The 18,488-nt window shown below is 54.1% G+C and overlaps 1 protein-coding gene across 2 annotated transcripts in view; it reads right to left on the reverse strand.

Annotated features, from left to right (window-relative positions):
* MXI1 (MAX interactor 1, dimerization protein) overlaps positions 1 to 9,896 on the reverse strand; it is a 56,694-nt gene extending 46,798 nt beyond the window's left edge. Inside the window, exon 1 of one of the 2 annotated variants that reach the window (XM_042806139.1) lies at positions 9,593 to 9,896. In XM_042806139.1, the coding sequence (XP_042662073.1) occupies positions 9,593 to 9,779 (187 nt within the window). In that variant the 5' untranslated portion in view covers positions 9,780 to 9,896. Of the gene's footprint in view, positions 1 to 212; positions 653 to 9,592 lie in introns of those variants that run through there. The other variant, XM_032988629.2, reaches the window with a different exon arrangement.
* Positions 9,897 to 18,488: the final 8,592 nt, after the last annotated feature.

Consider the following 18,488-nt stretch of genomic DNA (forward strand, 5'->3'; position numbering starts at 1 on the left):
TTCCACCTCAGCCACTACCTCCAGGAGGACCTATCAACCCTGGCCCTCATCAAACCCCTCATTGTTGGGGATTTATCACCAGCCCACCAGCAAACACTCGCTCTGATCCCCTCCTCCAGGGCCACTCTCACCCCTCAGCGGGGATCTGTGACCCCAACCCCGCTCCCCCCGCCGGTGGGCTGTTATCCCAGCACCCCTCCTCCCCCCATTACCTCTCTCCCTTCGCTCCAGATACTCGGCCGCCTCCAGCAGCCGCTGGATGTTGATCATCTGGACCCGCTCCATGGCCCCCAGGCCGGCAGCCGGGGGACTCCGCAGCCCCGGGCCCCCCTCCGCCCCCACGCTCCCAGCTCCCCCGTTAGAAACGGGGGCGGTTGCGGGGGGGGAGGAGCGAGGTTCTCGCCGTCTCTCCCCCGTCCCCGGGCCTCCACACACCGACAGCCCTCTCCTCCCGGGGGGGGGGGGGGGGGGGGCGGCTCTCCAGGGAGGGCGAGGGGTGGGCGCACGGAGGTGGCAAGGAAACACGCGAGGAAATGCCGGAGGAAGGAGCGGGGCCGGGATCCTCCCTCCGAGGGAGGCAGCGAGGCGACAGCTATTCCAGAACCACGTCCCAGAGCTGTCCCACACAACCCGTAACCGCCCCCCAACACACACACACCCCCCCCCCCCCGCTCCGGCCCGGCCCGGCCCGCGGCCCACCCCCGCCGGTCCCGGCTCCGACCCCGGCCCGGATTTACCCCCACTTCGAGCCCTGCCAGGATCCAACCCCCTCGGCCCCCGCCTGGGCTCGCCCCCCTCCCGGCTCGGCCCGGGACCGGGACCGGGACCGGGACCGGCCCCTCAGCCCGCCCCGCCCCGCCTCGCCGCGCGCCCGCCGCCCCGCACCACTTTGTTTACCTCTGCCCGGCGCGCGCGCGGGCGAGGGAGGGGGGGAGGGGGGGGGGCGCCGCCGCGGGGCCGCCTGGGAAATGTAGTTCCCTGCCCGCCGCCGAGCACCGCGGGGTCGCCCGCCCCGCCCCGCCCCACGCGTGGGGGCCCAGAGACACCCTCTCCCGGGGCAATGGCTGCGTTTGCCCTCACGCCCGACGTGCCGGCTCCGCGCCCACTCAGGCCCTGAGGTGCCGGTGGTTTGCCCTGTCCTTCCTCCCCCGCTGCCAGCTCACTGCCCCCGCACCCTCCGCCCCGCGGGAAATGGGGGGGCGATGAGTGGGCACCGCTTCCCCCCCCGGCCATCGCCGCTGCTCGCTGGGGCGGCCACCCACGGGCAGCAGCCGCGGCCACGCCACAGCAGCCTGCAGGCCAGAGCGACACACTCCACCAGCACCCCCGGGGCAAGGGGGACCTGTAGCCGCTTCATCCCTCCCCCTTGGAAACACCTGGGTTTTCCACATAAACGTTCTTTTGTAGCCTCTCTGCTTTATTCTTGCCACAGTCCTGACACTTGTACCTTGCGGAAAAAAAAAAAAAAAACCAAAACAGAAAAGCTGAGATGATCAATTAATGGCTTGTGTCTGGTAGTGAGAGCTTTAAGCAGAGCACAAAGTATCAGGAGACTCGTGATGAAGTTGCAAGAGTCGGCAGCACTCAGCTTGAGAAGGCCTGGGAAAAAAGTGGATTCAGGGTAGCTAACTTTTCTTTAAACACATTTCGCTGATTCACCATTTCTGAGGTTTCCTCAGAAAACTGCAGGCTTGCAGCTGATGGAGGTAAAAATAATACCACTATTCAGTTCTTACACAGCCCTTTTCATCTCCAAATCTCAAAGGGTTGATTTGTTTTGTTTCTCTTAAGATGGGACAGTTGAAGAATAAAGGAAGCCGGGACACCTTCAGGGACATACCTCCCTCATCCTGCACTGCGGAATAGCAAGCCTCAGCCCTCGCACAGGCAAGACAGCCTCAGTTCACGTACTTGCACCGAGCCAGACCACAGCACTTGTAAAAAGTGGCTTTTGTCTGGGGGAGAACTCAGGAAGTATCTCTCTCTTCCCACCTCTTTTTTCTACACTGGCAACTGCCGATAGAGCAGATTGTTAAAAGCACATGGAAAGTTTCAAATCTGAGCAATCTCAGGGAGTACCTACATGATCTTGGATTACACACAAAAGGAAAAAGACACTGGTGCACATGCCGCTCTGTAACAGTGGGGTTAACGTGTGAACATTTCTGGGCTCTAGCGGTGCTTCCTCTAACCTGCTTCCAAAACCAGGGAGCCATCTGCCTCTCAGGATTAGCAACACTAAACACTAAAAAACCTGACTCTGCAACCCCCCCAAGAAACCCATGATGGAGCCCCAAAATCACTGCAAGACAGGTTCTTGTCAGCATCCACTACCACTAGTTTTTCTGATGGCATATTTGGAGATACGTGGTGCCACTTTAGGGATTAAATAAGGAAAGCCATGGCTGGAAAATGAAGAGGTAGTTTAGGAATATATCAAAGTGTCAGCCTCCTGAAGCAAGTTTAAGATACAAAATAAGAGAGTATGAAGGAGGGGGACACTGATACACACAGTGAATGAAATCAGCACTGGAATGAAGTAGCAGCAGGATCAGTTCTGCATGAAATGATGTAGGATCAAGCTCTTCCATTTACACACCAGGTCAGCTTCCAAGTCTTTGTTTCTGAAGTAAACACTGTACAATTAGAAAAAAAAAAAATCTGTGTGAAACAAAGACAAATTTGAGAATAAACTATGGGACATCTTCCCAATGAAGGAGCCCTGAAGAGGCAGGCAAGACAAGCACAGAGCCACAACAGATCTGCAAAACTTTTCAGTTGTCATCCCAAGACTCATGTGGGCAGGTCAGCCTGCAAAATGCCAGTGCTATATGTGACGGAAACAAAAGTGGGTGGAAAGTGAATGGCATGAAGAGGCCCGATACTATTCAACTGCTGACCAAAAACCCTCCAAAGTCACATTTTAAATGTGGTTGAGCAATCCACAGGCAATGCTGGGGAGGGGCTAAGGGAAGAGTATTTTAGGGGAGAATGAGATCATTTAATTTAGTGGCTCCGAATGATCTGTAAGTACAGTTTTCTGATTATAAGTGCTTGCTGCTTGGCATCCCTTCTGGCAGCTGTGATTCACTTTCATTGTGTGTTCTGCTGCTTCGCCCTTTAGAAAGGGGCTTTTTACATTTTATTAAATGGCACTTCGGCAGCCCTCCATTTCCAGCCTTAATAATGGATTTGTTAATCTCCCTGATAGCCTTTCCCTCCTCCTTAGCAACAATTTAAATATCCAAGAAGAAATCTGCAGTGCAGAAATCAATTAATATTTACATCTGAAACACTGCTGTACTATTTTAATCAAGTAGAACAGATGTGGTCTGTTTTTTACCAACATCACCATCACTTGCATTAAACTGGCATCTTCCATCAGGGAAATCTTCTAAGAGCATTCCAGAAAGTAATGTTTTAAGCTTCTCAAACCTGCAACGACTTCAGCACTTTTCTTTCCACTCTGCAGGAAGGGAAACTGAGGTGTAAGCAGCATAATCACTCACATGAAGACACACCCTAAGCTAGAGGTGGAACAGGAACACAGCTCACGAATCAAGATGCCCAACCCTCTGCTTTGAACACAAGACTTAGAAATAACACAAGGCTTTGCAACGTGGAAGTTATTTTCAACAAGGGCAATCCCTTTGGCTAAATTGCCTAGTTTCACATCCCTTCTCTGGCTTTTTCTAAAATCTTCCTATCCCAAACTCCTTGCAAACTTGGAGAGGAACATAAAGATGCAAGAGCTTCCTTTGCCCACCTTCGCACAAACCCTGCAAATTCTTAATATCTCTTTCAGAGCCTTGAGACCTAACACCGCTGCAATCAAGGCATAAATAGAGATCCCCAGTAGGAATCATTCTCTGCTGTTCTCAAATTAGTGAAAAGATTAATCAGTTCCCCAAACTTCTGTGGACAGCAGATCCATAAAAGTCCTCAGTTTTTCTAGCCAGGGGAACAATGGCTCCGGCATACCTGAATATCCCACCTAGCAGTACACACCGTAACCAGGTCTCTACTCTTATAGTCATGACCATAACAGCTCAGCATTGGAGGACTTGTAGCAGCAGGCTGGAGAACATCCCAAATCCCACCTACTCAACACCCTTCCAATGCCTGCAATACCTTCAGTGAGGGACCTACACCGCCTATAGGACCTGGCCTCATTTCTCATCCGGGAGCCTCATTCTTTCACAAGGCATCAGATAATCCCTTTCAGCACTCCCACTGGTGCCTGGAACCCATCCATGGGTGAGGACAGACATTTCTCAGAGCCGAACCACCTGGATATCCAAGAGTTTGAACAGGAGTAAAGCACATGCTGTATACCTCATTCTGATTCAGAGACCAAGCTCTGCCAATCAAACAGGCAAAGGCTGCAAGCTCACCAGCTCTTAGGGCTACTTGTTCCTTTCCTCTCCCCAGTTTATTCTGAGTCAGTGACTTATTCTGTGACTTTGGTCAAGTCACTTGACTGACCCAGCTTCAAAATTAAGTAAAGAGGACCGCCCATGAGAAAAAAATATATCACATACAGGATGGGGTCCCTCAGCTAAATAACAGGGTAGGATGCTCCAGCCAACAGCAGAAGGTGCCTCTCCACCAGCTCTCAGGATGCTCAGCTGACAAAGGATGTGATCGGTTCTCAGCAGTGCTTCTGGCACAGTCCCACAGTTTTACCTCTGCCCTATCATTTCTCCTGCTGAGGCTTCCTTCTGAATTTTATGCTGAGGTCCAAACAGCGTGAGTCAAAATAACCCAACCTGGAAGTGGCTAACACATGAATCACTGTGGCCAGGTCACGGACCAGGAGGAATGAAAGAGGTTTATTGTGAGCTGGATGAAAAATATATAGATAAAGGAGTCCTGTACTGCTCCATATATCACATCACCATAAGATCCAAGACCATCTATACTGACCTTGAGGGATGTCTTCAGTTCTCATTGATTCAATGGGAGCTCTGCGCACAGACTGAAGGCAGTCTTGGCTCCTTCTGCCCTCCACTAATTATACATTTCTGATACTTCTTTACTTTGGCTTGTCAAAAAAAGACCCCAAACAGCACATAAACAACAGAAGGAGCCACATGATGAAGATACTGTTGACTCACCCTCAAGGCTCAGTTTTGCTCTCCTTCAGAGGATTATTCAGGAGCAAAGGACAAATCTAAGGTCACCCATTTGCTGTTCCTGGTCAGATGGTCAATAAACATAGCCAGCACGAGAAGAAGATCTAGCTATCTCCTGAGAGGGGCCAAAGTCCACTGTCCCACACATGCACACCTCTACTAGACTTGTGAATAAGGACACCGTTGTTACATTGGCTTGCTTGCCTTCATGCTTTCAGAAGAGGAAATGGCAACATACATCTGTATCTGTAGTGAGATCAGTATATATTACATACCATGTCTATTACAGGTAAGTCATCGTATCCGAAGAAATCATCACGTGTTTATGCAACTCCTACTGACAAAAGCCTGAGTCCACACACACAAAGGGGAAGCTTGGCACACACTAAACCTCAGCTGAGTTTACTCAAGTCCCTCTGAAAACATCTTCCAAACTCCAGCATTTCAGCTGCTACAGATTTCCAGCCATGCTTATTCATGAAGTGGCATTTGCAGAGGTTACAGATACACCAACAGAGCTGCCCTCAGCACAACTTCCATTTCTGAAAACAGCCACTGTAATTTTTTTCATGTGACGTTTCTATTACTTAGATACCAAGCTTAAATTTCTAGAAACAGGTCATTTGGAAACCTGTACATGTCAGTTAGCAAGGTGTGTTTGGATTGGGTTTTGTGGTTTCACCATAAGAACTGCAGCAAGCAGGCAGGCAGCACTGTTATTCATTTCCAAAGGCTCAACTGGAAAAATAATTCAGTTCTATTTCAGTAGCTAAAATACTCCAGTTTACCCACGCAGTCTCATAACAGGACTCAAGCCTCCCCCATCACTGTACTGTAATACAGATAATTTTTATTCCTTTTTTTTTTAAAGGTGAGTGAACACTCCAATGGTAGATTCACTGCTGATGCTGAAAGGGCACTCCTGAAGCATGGTCTCCCCCTGCCATAGCCCTGACAGCACATCCTACTCTGTCCTGTGGCTCTCAGCCCTGTGGTTCTGTCTCCACACCATCCAGCCAACCCACGGCCCCTCTGCTATTATTCATGACCACAACGATGGGATGTGGGACCCATAAACTTAAAAAAATTTTATTTCTCCCTCAGCACTGAGCAGGTATGAAACTCCTGCCTTAACTGGAAGTCCTGCCCTAGACATGGAAGGCTCCACCGCCCACCTCACACCACCAACCAGCAGGCAGAGGTGGGAAACTGGTGTGTTTTGGGGCTTGAAAAGGGCCTCATAGCTTTCTCCTCTACTGCCAGAAGTTGTGACATGCACACTCTGGGACATCCAAGAGTTTGGATCCACAAGGGTCAGGGTTGCCTCTGCCTCTCAGGGGAGCCCTCTACCAAATGGCATCCACTCCTGATTGGGACAGTGTTTTTAAAAGGTGAACAACCTGGCTCAGCCACCAAAGACTTGGAAGAACGAATGCAGACACTGAGTGTGGTTTATCAGAAACTGTGTAGAACTACTAGGAAAACCACTTAACTCATCCAGCCATAATAGCCCTTCCATAAATTCCTGCCTTTGGCTCCCAAAGCCCTTCAGCTTCCACACAGCTGTGATGCTGATCCCAGCCAGCATCCCAGCACTTCACCCGGCCCCGGCCCCTGCCCCCATCCTGGCCAGGAGGAGACAAACATCTGCCTATTACCTCTGTTTTTTCAAGACCGCATTTACTTGGGGCAGGGCACTGTCATTCCCCTATGTGTACAGCACCTAGCACAACAGGGTGGTGACTCAGACACCTTCCTGATGGGAGTAACACCAAAATAGCTCGTTACAGCCCTGAGTAACACCGCGGTCGAATGACCTGGGCATCCTGCAGGAAGCCGGCGAGCCCCGAGCCTGCCTGCGACCAAGTTTGGCCACAGTCTCCATCACCAAACTTTTTTGAGCCCATCGCCTCTGTCACTGTTAATTGCCCGGTGGGAGACTGTAACGAGGAGTGACCAGCCATGAGCAACGTCTCTGCCCGGCTGCCAGCACGAGGTGCGCTGAGCAATCACTCCTGCGCTGGCAGACGAAAGGGCATAGTATCCTCTTGGTGCAATAACCGCAGCCCCGCGTGCAAATCTCTTCCCAGTAAAACTCTGTCTATACATTAGTACATAACCCTTCCACTTCTGCAGCTATTTCTTAGTTTAGATAGGGTCTGTAGCTCTCAAAGATTGTTTTCCAATCCCAGCAGCATTTTTCTTTGTTTGGGAGCAACATGTAAAAGCTGCCTGGTTTACGATGGTCACGTTCTGAACAGCACATTCAATAGTTGAGCCTTGGGTTAAATGGGACTTTTCAACCTAAAATGTCCTGGTTGCAAACTGAAATATTGAAAGGTTTTGCAGAATTGCCTAATAAAAGTGAGGATTTTCAGTACTATGACCATGACGACTGTTAGCGAAAGCTTCAGTGAAAAAAAGTGCTCGGGAATGGAGCTGTTTGGATGTAAACACCTCCTTTCAAAATTCAGCAATAAAAAAATCCAGTATCCTCCTGACCTGCTCATTTTCCAGTTCCAAACAAGGAACGGCATAAAATCCTGCATTTTTATATGGAGCATATGAAAGATCAGATACTATCCACCTCAACAGCAAGAAAAATTCTATCCCCTCCCCCCCCCAAAAAACACGGTTTTGACAGTTCCCCTTCAAGACAGAAGAACTCCAAAATAAAAGAAAAACAAACAAACCCAAACCAGCGGTCTCACACTCGATTTCCAAAGCAGCGGTGCTGCTGCTTTCACATGCAAACCCGATTTTTGCTGGTAACTCCTGTCATTTCCCTGCTCGCAGCCGCCGGCCGCGGTGCTGCTTAGCTCCTCAGACGCACGGCTTTGCAGATTCATTACGAAACAACAATTAGCACGTGAGGAAGAAAAACCCACCCCAATATTCATTCAACTTTCGAAAACAGGAAAGCAGCCTGGATTTGTTCTGGGCGAGCAGAAAATAAGGGCTGACGGCCCATCACCCCCGCGGCATTAGCAGCGGAGCAGCTTCTCCGCAGCGGGATCCCTTTCCCCGGGAGTCTGCGTCCACGCGGCTGTTCCCGCAGAACAAGGGCACCCTATGCCGTCACCTGCGTGGGACCTAGGGCTGCCATAGCGGGGTGAGCGGGCAAGGAGAGGGGTGGTGGTGCGGTGGAGAGGCGCGGCGTGGGACTCGCTAATCCCTTTGTAAAGTTAAAACGGAAAGGAAAACGCAGCACACGCTCCACGAAGAGGGGGAAAAATGGGAAAACTGCGTAAAAAAGAGGAAAATAAAAGAAAGGATAGATAGATAGATAGATAGATAGATAGATAGATAGATAGATAGATAGATAGATAGATAGATAGATAGATAGATACAAAAGAACCAGACAATAAATCAAACTAAAGACTAAAAGAAAGAGTAACAGGGAAACCCGAGGAAAACAAGGGCAAAAAAAGAGGGGGCTCAGGGGGTCCCGGCAGCGCTTGGATGTGACACCCCCGCGGGAACAGCGGCCCCCGGGCCGCCCCCTGCCCCCCCCGCCGCTCCGCGCCGCTCCGCGCCCCGCTCGGCAACGCGTGACGTCACGCGGGGGGGACACCCCCCCCTTCGGCGGCGAGCATTGGCAGATCGGGGCGCACGGCCCCGCCCCTCGGGAGCCCGCCGCCAATGAGCGCGGCGGGCTGCCTCCATGTGCGAACCATGTGGCTGCAGGGGCGGGGCTCCGCCAGGCGCAGCGCCGCGGGTGTCCGCTCCGCGCGTGGGGCTCCGCGGGCGCGCAACGCCGCGGGAAGGGGGGGGGGGGGGGCGGGCGCGAAGAGCACGGCGGCCTCTTTGTTCCCGACGCGTTTGTTCCCGTCGCTGCCGCCGCCCCTCGCAGCCCCGCTCCCCGCTCGGCAGACCGCGCCGCGGGGGAAAGGCGCCGGCTCCGCGTATCTTCCGCGCCCGCGGAGCAGGAGGCCGGCGGAGCGGCCGGCCGCCACCCCGCACCGGGCGCTCGCCCTGCCCTGCCCTACCCTGCCCTCCCCGCCGGCTACCTGGCGGGCGCTGCCGCTTGCCTACGTGACTCTGCCCATGCCCCGGCGGGGGGAGCGGGGACGTGTCACCGCCTCCTCCCCCCCGCCGCCACCCCCCCGGCCCCTCCTCCCCGAAAAGCGGAGATGTGCACCCCCACAACCCACACCCTCCCCCGGTCCCGCTCCACTCTCCATCCCAAACTTTCCCCCCGGGGCCCGGCCTCCCCGGTAGCGGGTGTGTGTGTGTGTGTGTGTGTGTGTGTGTGTGTGGAGGGGGGTGTCCCACGCGTGCCTCCTCTGCGGGAGGTGCGGGCCGACGCCGGCGCCCTTTGTCACTGTATCCCCGGCCCCTGCAGCCAGCTAAAAGTTTGCGTTATTATTTTTTTTCACCCCTTCCCCCCCCCCCCCCCCCCGCCCCGCCACCGGTCACGCACACGCGCGGCCGCGGCCACAAGCCCACACACTTACTTTTATTCTCCTTCTCGATCCGCTCCAGATAGCTGGCGGCCTCCAGCAGCACCTGCACGTTGTAGAGGAAGGTGTCCATGCCCGCCGCGGGGCCCGTGTTACAGATGTCCCCGAGGGGGCACCGGGCCCCGCCGGCCGCCCCCTCCGCGCCCCGCGACTCCCTCCGCGGCCGGCCGCGTTTCCCCATGCCCCTCCGCGCCGCCGCCTCCCTGCGCGGCGCTGCGTGCGCGCCCGTCCGTCTGTCCGTCTGCCGGCGAGCCCGGCGGCCGCCGCGGTCCTAGCGCTGCCGCCGCCCGCCCCGCCGCTGTGTCGCCCCACGGGCCGCTGTCCCGCCCCCCCCCCCCTCCCCCCCCCCCCCCCGCCTTCCGCGCCCCGGCGGGGCGGCCCGTCCGCGCCTGCGGAGTGCGCGTGCCGCCGGCTGCGCGGCTCCCGGGTGTGTGTGTGTGTGTTTGTGTTTGTGTGTCCCCCTCCCGTGCCCCGTCCCCCCCCCCCCCCCCCCCGAAGCCCCGGGATGTCCTGCCCCCCTTCCCCGCAACGGCAAACGACCCCCTGGGAACGGGCGGGACTGTGCCACCCGCGGTAGTGGCACCGTGCCCCCCCCCCCCCCCCCCCCCGGGGACCAGTGGCACGGCGCTGGTGGTCCCAGAGTGGCGGTGGGGGCCCCGCTGCACCCGCACCCCGGACGCAGAGGCACAGCCAGGCCCCTTGTCACCCCCCTGTCACCTCCCGGCGCTGCCCCAGGGTCTCTCCCCACGCAGGGACCGGGGTGACGGGCGGGCCGGGGGCCTCTGCTACTCCCAGCCCCTAGCTCCAGCAGACACCCCCCTCCACAGCACAAAGCACCAGCAGTTTAATATCAAATTACTCCTCTTTTTTTGCATAGTGCCCCCCCCCCCCCCCCCCAAAGCCCTCTCCGCGTTCAGATTCCAAAAGCAGTTAATATATTACTTTTTTTCCAAAGCAAAACAAAACCAGGCAGGGGATGCACAAGCCTCCCCCAAGCCATGTCCATCCCCGCGGACTCGGGGTCAGGGCGGGGCACGCCGGGACTGGGCAATATCCTTATTTTCCCCTTGTTTTGCGGCCAGGCAGGTGGAGAGAGAGCGCCTGCGCCCCGGGGAGAGAGTGCAGGACCTTGCCCAGACTGAGGAAAAGGAGGAGGAGGAGGGCGAGTGTTTGCGCTTCCACTACCCATCTGTCATTTCAGGTCTGTGACTTTTGGAGGGGGCAGCAGGAGGGGACCCCGCTGGCACCGGGCTGGCAGCAGGCGCCCCCCGACACGCTCCCGGCTCTGCTTCCATCCACGGCGGCAACGCCCGAGCCGCGCTGCCACACCGGCAGCCAGAAACCCCGCTCCAGCCCGGCCGGTCGGGTTGGTCTGGATCCACCGAGGAGCCCTGTGGGAGCAGCCGGGGTGAAGCATCACCCCAGAGATGTGCTGAGGCGCAGGGACCTACTGGAGCCCGGCTGCCATGGGGCTCTGCCAGCCCGGCGGGGTCACCGGCCTCACGGGGGCCAGCGCTGGCAGGAGGTACGGAGGGAAGAGAGGTCACGGTGGTGTTTAAAAGATGCCGTATTAGTAAAGTGTTAATTGGCACCTGGAGCCTGCGGCATCACGGGGACCTGAATCATCCGAGAGGGGACGATGCCCCAGACGGCACCACATGCAATGAGGTCCCTCCGGCTTCCAACTGCTGGAGGCCGGCAGGCTATTTTTGGGAAGCATGGCTACAGGATTTCCTTAGTCACACGCCATTCCCAGGGCATGTGCCCAAGCCAGGCCGGCTCTCCGGGCGGCTCAGCTCAGCCCAGCCCCTCCCGTGGCTGCGTGGCACCTCCACGCCAGCAGCACCCGCACGGCTGCTGCCGCATCAAAGATGCCACAACTTGTCACCGCGTTGGGCAGAGTGCCCCTACTGCCACCCGGGGTGGGCTGATGGATGGCACGGGATGGACCGGCAGTGCCTGGCGATGGGGAGTCCCTGGAAAATTGGGACGAGGCAGGGCATGAAGGATCAGCTCGATTTTGGCGTGGCCTGCAGAAGAGTGGGGAAGGCAGGGGTGAGAGCCTGGTGTGCTGGGAGCGGAGCGGGACGGCACGCTGCTGCCAGGCTGGGGTGTGCTCAGCACCCGCAGGTGCCTAGCCATCTGCAAGAGCAGGATTTTGGCTGGAAGAGCAGGGCCTGAGCAGAGCAGAGGGTGGAGGTGGGAGCCATAAAGTAGATCCAGGCAAGCAAAGGACTCAGAATGTACTTGGCTTTTATTAACTCCGCTAACTAGCTGAGATAAGACACAATTCCCTCTTTACAAGTGTACACTGGCAAACATTAAAAGATCAAGCAGAGAGTCTCTGGCTTTCTAATTGTGCAGGGACTGAGCCAGAGATGCAACTCGTCTCTAATCAGCCCTGGTTGCATCTGCTGGAAACCCGGGCACAAGCGGCTGCCCAGTTCGGCTGCCCAGTTCGGCATAGCGCAGAGGGCATCTCTCTGCCTGCTCCCCAAGGGGGAGAAGGCTTTCTGTGACTTTAGCTTGAAGTAAGAGAAGTCATTACTGAAAACACATCAAAGGCAGCAGAGGCAGCCAGCATCAGATTGCTTAAAAATTGCATGATTTAAAAATCTCGGCCCCTCTCCCAGAAGATGAGGATGCGTATGGTCATCTGGAGTCCATACTGTAGATCCTGTGCCTAATGGCAGCATCCTCTGTTACCTACTGCTTTTCTTGATCCTCCTATGTACCTATGCAACCCTTCTGGGATTTTTTGAATTCTTTGTATGAATCGGTGCTGATTCAGCCGTGAGTAGTGGGTACTGCGTTTCCCAATGTGACGTCCCCAGGGTTTGAAGCCAGAAAAATCATAATTTTGTTTTCCTTCCCTTCTAGCTTTATTCTGAGATTTTTTTTTCCTTTAAAGTTACTTCCACAGAGAAACGTGTTCTGAATTATAAGTTTCCCCAAACAGCTTGCCCTGGAAGGGTTTGAGCAGCTCTGCTGTGTCTGGCCAGGCTGCAGGATGTCCCAGTCACCCCTGAGAACTGTGGTGGGTCTGGCCCAGCTTTGAACCCCAGCTTTGAGCCCCAGAGCTCCTGTCTGGGACAGGACTGTGCCCTGGAACCTTTGATGCTGTTTCTTCTAGCATTTTCTCCCTGGATGTCCTTCCTTGTCTGCCAGTGGCAGGACAGTGAATTGTCCTGGCTGTCCTCATGCTTTGCTGCAGCAGCCCCAAATCTGAACCCTGGCAGCCCATGAACGGCTGGGTCCTTGGTGGAGAAGTGTTGGAAGCTGCTCCTGGACACTTCCCACGGGGACTGTCCTTGTCCTCATGAGATCTGTACTCAGAGACAATCCAGAGCAAGGCACGGCTCAGGCTCTCACCCACTGGTGATGCCCAAAGGTGCAAGAACGCTTGCCTGTCCTGTCTGCTCCTGGGACAGTGGAGGGTAACGGCGTTTGTTCGGGAATGGGAAATACCATCATTTCCAATGGAATGGCCCAAAGGCAGGATTTGCAAGGGAACTGTCTCAAGGGAAATGGGGTTTCTAGGAGTTACAGGCTGGGGGGAACACTGCAAAAAAAGCGGTGGGCAGAGGAAAGCACATGGACAGATCAGAGAGGCAGCACAGGAGTGATAAGGGAGAAGGTTTTACAGTATCACCAGCTCCACACATCCAACAGCTGTGGTTCAGCACCCTCATTCACAGCAGCCTTCTAAATACAGCCAGTTAAGGGCGTGCTCTCTTTATTTGCCCTCTCTTTTACTTTGTTTACCCTTTGAGCTCACCCTGAAGTCTTACCATCAATTTTTTTCTCTTCAAGGCAATGATGGAGCTGCTTCCCGGGCAGAAGTGGAAGGATGGAGTGCAGGTCCGTGGGCCCATGGGAATGGGAGATGGGGTGAGCCGGGGTGAGCCGTGGCACAGCCCCGCCGCCCCCGCTGTCGGCACGGCTGCCACTGCCCGGGCACATCGCCAGAGCATCGGTCACCGCGTGGGAGATCCCTGGAGCTTTTATCAGCAGCCTGTGGCCGCATGCTGCCCTCGGTACGGCATGGCACGGCGAGGGGAGGGTGGCCCGGGGGTGCAAAGGCCGGGTGCCCGCAGTGCTGCTGCCAAATTCACCCTCGTGGAAGTGGGAAAAATATCCACCCCATCATTTGGGGGCTGGGCAAGGTGAGAGGTAAGATTGCTGGAGTGCTTTTGTTTTGCAGTGCTCTGTAACACAACAAGATGTGGGTTTAGGTGCAAAGCTGCCTGGCAGTATGAGCTGCCAGGAGAAACCCTGGGCCAGGGAGTGAGCATCCCACTCCACTCTGCCATGGGTATCTCGTGCCTGTGTGTTGTGCCCTTGTTGGGCTGAACAGTGAAAAGTAGAGGTACAGCTCTGAGCATGAATTAAGTCCCCTTTGATGGGTGTATTTTGTCATTGTTCTGGTGGTATCATGCACCCACAGCCACTATTTCCTCACATTGCAGATGTTATCTGTTCAGTTTGTTCCAGTGGCAGCACCAGTGTAAATCACCCCTTGGACAGACCTGGCAGGGTTTTGAAAGGGTGGGGGCCAGGACAACCCTGGTTTTCCATCTGTAAAGGCTCCTGGAGGCACCTGCTCTCTCTCCTTTCCGACTAATCCCATTGTAATCCTTTTATAAAATTTCACCTGCCTTTAGAAGTCTGCTGCTGCTGCCCTTTTGGAAGGGCGAACCTGTTTTCCAAGCGATAATTGCACTGACCATCTGCCAAGGGCAGACATTTCTCACTGCGCAAGAGTGATATCAATATATTAAAAAATTGTTTGGAGGGCTATCACATCTCTTTTTTTTTTTATTTTTTTATGGACCCAGTTGTTGTTGTGGTGATGGGCTAGAGCTGGAGCAGTTGTATGCTGGAGGAGAGCAGATCTCTGACGGATCCTGAGTGACTCCTAAAGGCTCGACTTCACTGTTGGACTCAGGAAGTTTATGAGCTCAGGCCCGAGCCAAGAAGCTGCTGCTGCTGCTGCTATGAGGATGGTTATTCCAGCAGTGCTAGTGGGCACTGCTAGCCCCCGCAGCCCTTTGTGTGCCCACGTGGGATGTCCAGCAGTGCCCCAGCAACTGCTGTGCTCAGGTTGGGATCCCGCCGCACCACCTCCTTTACTGGGACACGCTGTGGGTTGCAGCAGGAAAGTGGAACGCCTCCATCCCTGCTCAGAAGCACCGCTCTGGGGAAGAGTATTTTGCTTTTCAGCATTTATTTTCCCACTCTGATACCAACCTTTTCACTTCCAAATATCCAGGCGCTCATTTTTTCTTTTGCAGCCTGGTTTGCCAAAAAATCAGCTCCTGGACTTGGCACTCAGTGGTGTGCCAGGCCACAGGGGCTTGCTTTGCAGATGAGCCCCATTCCAGGAGATGTGTTCCTAGCATCACTATTTGTGGTCAGCCAAGTAGCCCCAGCCCAACAGTGAGTGAAGGTGGTGCCCAGCTCCTCACCCAGGTGCCCAGGCACGATTTAATTGGGGTACAGAAATCTGCCAGCACAGAGCAATGCACAGAGATCAGTAAAATCTTGTATTTCATCTTTTCTCTTTCCCATCTTTGTTGGAGACAATTAATGATTCTGCTAAGGCCACTGCTGAAAGTCGTCTTCATCATCACAGATCCAAAGCGTTGTCTCTATAGGGTAAGACCAGCCTTGGGGTCTGGCTGCCAAGGTTTGGGGTTTAGGAGGTCAGGGAAGATGTGGCTACCAGCGTTGGGCTTCTCTGCCAGCCTGTACCCCCTGTGTGCCTACAGTACATCCATAAAACATCTCCCGAGCCCCCCAAGTGTGGGTGAAATGGTCCATCAAAGCACCAGCATTTCTCCAGATGTTGAGGACCCCACCGGGTCTCAGACACTTCCCAGGACTCCCTCTTTCCTGATGACATTCATTCCATTGGTGAGTTATTTATGGGGAAGAATCCAGCCTTACCGACCAAGTATTTCCCTTGTTCAAATAAAAAAGGCTCATGGCAAAAGAAAAAACAGGAGGAGAGGTTTAAAGAAGATGTATTTCTTTGTGTTCCAATCAGACTATTTTTTTCGCTTTTTCAAAGCACAGATAAACATCATGGGCCATCAAACACATATCCTCATTTTGAAGAGGAAGGGCAGAAAAGGAATGTTGCTATTTTCATTTCCTCTGTGATAGTCATCTGATTTGTTTCAAGCTTTTAGATTGAAGTTTCCAATTCAACCCATGGATTTTGCAAGGAGTCGGTTGGGAAGTTCTGTGGGAAACGTTTTAATGGCCTGTGAGTATATCTGCTCCTGAGCATCCTTCACTAGTCAGTAATTAATGAACCTAACGCTCCCCAGCACTGGCTGCAGGATGTCCCACCAGGCCCTTGGCTGCTGCCTGCTGTTGCCACCCGTTGTCCCCGGCATTGAGGTGTGACACAGGACCGGGATTTGCAGCAGGGCTACACGTCCTTCTGTGAGGCAGGTAGATGTTTGCAGCCAAGGGTTGTGTCTCTCCTTAGAGATGCTGTCAGAGCCTGAGTCTCACTTGGCCAGACCCGGAGTGGGGGGGATGCATCCAGCCCTCGGTGACGCAGCCGTCGTTACGATGACCCTTTCACTTCCCCAGTCGCTCCCTACATTGAGCCAAGAGATCAGGATGACTTAGAGGTGCCTCAGGAGAGTGGCACTTGTCAGCGTTCTGGGTGCCTGCTCCAGCAGCCCTTATGCACAGGGTTGCTCCTGAGCCTTGTGAGCGGCCCTGAGGGCTCCTTGCAGGGGCTCGGAGAAGGGCCGTGGCTTTTCTGGGTGGGCCGCAGGCTGCCCGGCGCTGCAGCGGGCGCAGCAGGCAGCGGGGGGGTGCGGCGCCTCTGTGAGCTGCCGTTTGATGCTCTTTCTGTGTGTGTGCTAGAAATAACTAAGCTAGAAATGGTGATGATGTTCCCTCTTGCTTGCTCCTGTCTTGCCCAGCCGTGCTGTTTATCTCAGATCCATTTATGCTGCTATTTTTTACGGTTTCATCCTTCAAGTACCTCTAAAGCTTCTACTTAATTTCCTTTGAAATCCCTCCTAACAAGCTACCTGTGTGATGCCTCCCGATATCCTCTAGCATTCACTAAGCAAACTTGAGCTATGATCTATTCTTTAACAATAAGCATTTTTTGATTTCCCCCCCGGCCTCCTAATTGCCCACCCCGCTCTCCATCTTTACAAGTGTAAGTTCTCTGCCTCAGAGGCTGTGAGCTGGCACAACCTCTTCTTGGCTCTTACTAGTTCTTCACCGTTTGTGCTTGGCCTTTCACAGTAGTTGCTACGCAATAGTGATATAAAAATAATAAAGAATTTTTTCTTGCCCACCCTTAAGGGAAAGCACACATATGGTCTAAAGTTGTGTTGTGCCAGCAGAAAAAGGCACATCTCTTGGTGGGTGGTTTCATGTCTGAATATTCCCAGCAGGTCTGGGTGGCTCCATAAGGGGTGGATGGGATCTGCTGAGGCGGGTGGGAGGATGGACATGGCCAAAGGCCCGAGAGCATGTCCCTGGTGAAATGGGACAAGCAGAAGATCTAGTTCTCCAGCTGCTGAACTGAAAACTTTACACCACTTCTAGGAATACACTGACTGATCCTCGAGTCTTGGCTGGCAGATAAAGAGGAGGTCATTTGACATTGCTCCAAGCAGGAAGAACTTGTCATATTCATAGTGTGCAGTTTTACATGCTCTGGCTTTGGATTTTTATGTTAAACTCGATACCTGTGACATCCAACGCATTGCCGAGATTTGTGCTTTCTGGGCTGGGGCCGAGGGGCTGTTAGGACAAGCCCTGCAGGATGCACTGTGGGACGAGCATGGAAAAAGGGCTACACACCTCTTGACGGATGGTAGTTTGAGCTTCTTCTTGCTTTTGAATACCTTGTGTCCCTCCCCCTAGCTGGCCTTTTAACTGATTTCATAACAAATACCCTCCTGATCCCCCTGTGTTTTGATGCGTTAGCTCAGGACAGGCTTCCTGAGGCGCTGACAGCTATGAAACCACGCATCCACGGGACCGTGCACAAATTTTATCAGCTCAGGTGTCTTATTTTTCCCTTTCATGCCCCCTCCCTCCTGGTTCTCATGCCCCAGCAAACTGGATGCATAAAGACTAGAGAAAGAAAAAGGCAGCGGCTTTATGAGGAGAAATGTTCTGGGAGGTTTCCAGCCCTTCTCCCACAAGAAAACAGAGTGCATGGAAATGATGCCCAGGGGTTTGGAGGGATGGGGGGCTTGTTTTTGCCCTCCCGAAGGCCATCCCTTCAGCAATACCTTATTTCTGTTTTGTAAAAGCTTTCAGAGCTTGGACTTATCACACAGCCTGTACAAAGAGGAGATTCTGATGTAGGCACAGACAAGTTAGTTCCCTTGGACTTCGCAGCTAAACTGGGCTTTGTAATAGCTGGTGCTGGCATTAAGTTGGGAAAATCCATCAGGGCACAGCTGATACTTGACTCTAATAATGGTAACAACAAAATAATAGTGAAAAATTACCTGCTGCCCTTCAAAGGGGCTCTCTGGTTATTCTGAATAAAAGGCTGGATGAAGGTTTAATTTTAAAAATTAATTAGATTTTAGAAAAAATGTTGTGTGCTAAGGGGTCATGCCCAGACTGGGTATTATTGCTCACCTGCAGCCAGGACAAGGGGTCAGTGCCCGGGACTGCAGGAGCCTGGTGGGCACAAGCTGCTGGGGTGGTTTTGGGGGCCGAGGAGGGGGGTTGGCACATGGAGGCTGCTCTTGGCCCTGCTGCTATGCCACAGTGATCAGGGGAAGGCAGCTCCCCGGCCGCGCTGCCAGCAGTGATGGAGGGGGGCTGGGGAAGGGTGCACGTGGTGGGGGGTGACAGCACTCCCCGGGAGCCCCGGGCCCGTGGGGGC

The sequence above is a fragment of the Tyto alba genome, unplaced genomic scaffold, assembly GCF_018691265.1.
Source record: "Tyto alba isolate M040663 unplaced genomic scaffold, T.alba_DEE_v4.0 Super-Scaffold_1, whole genome shotgun sequence".
NCBI lineage: Eukaryota > Metazoa > Chordata > Aves > Strigiformes > Tytonidae > Tyto > Tyto alba.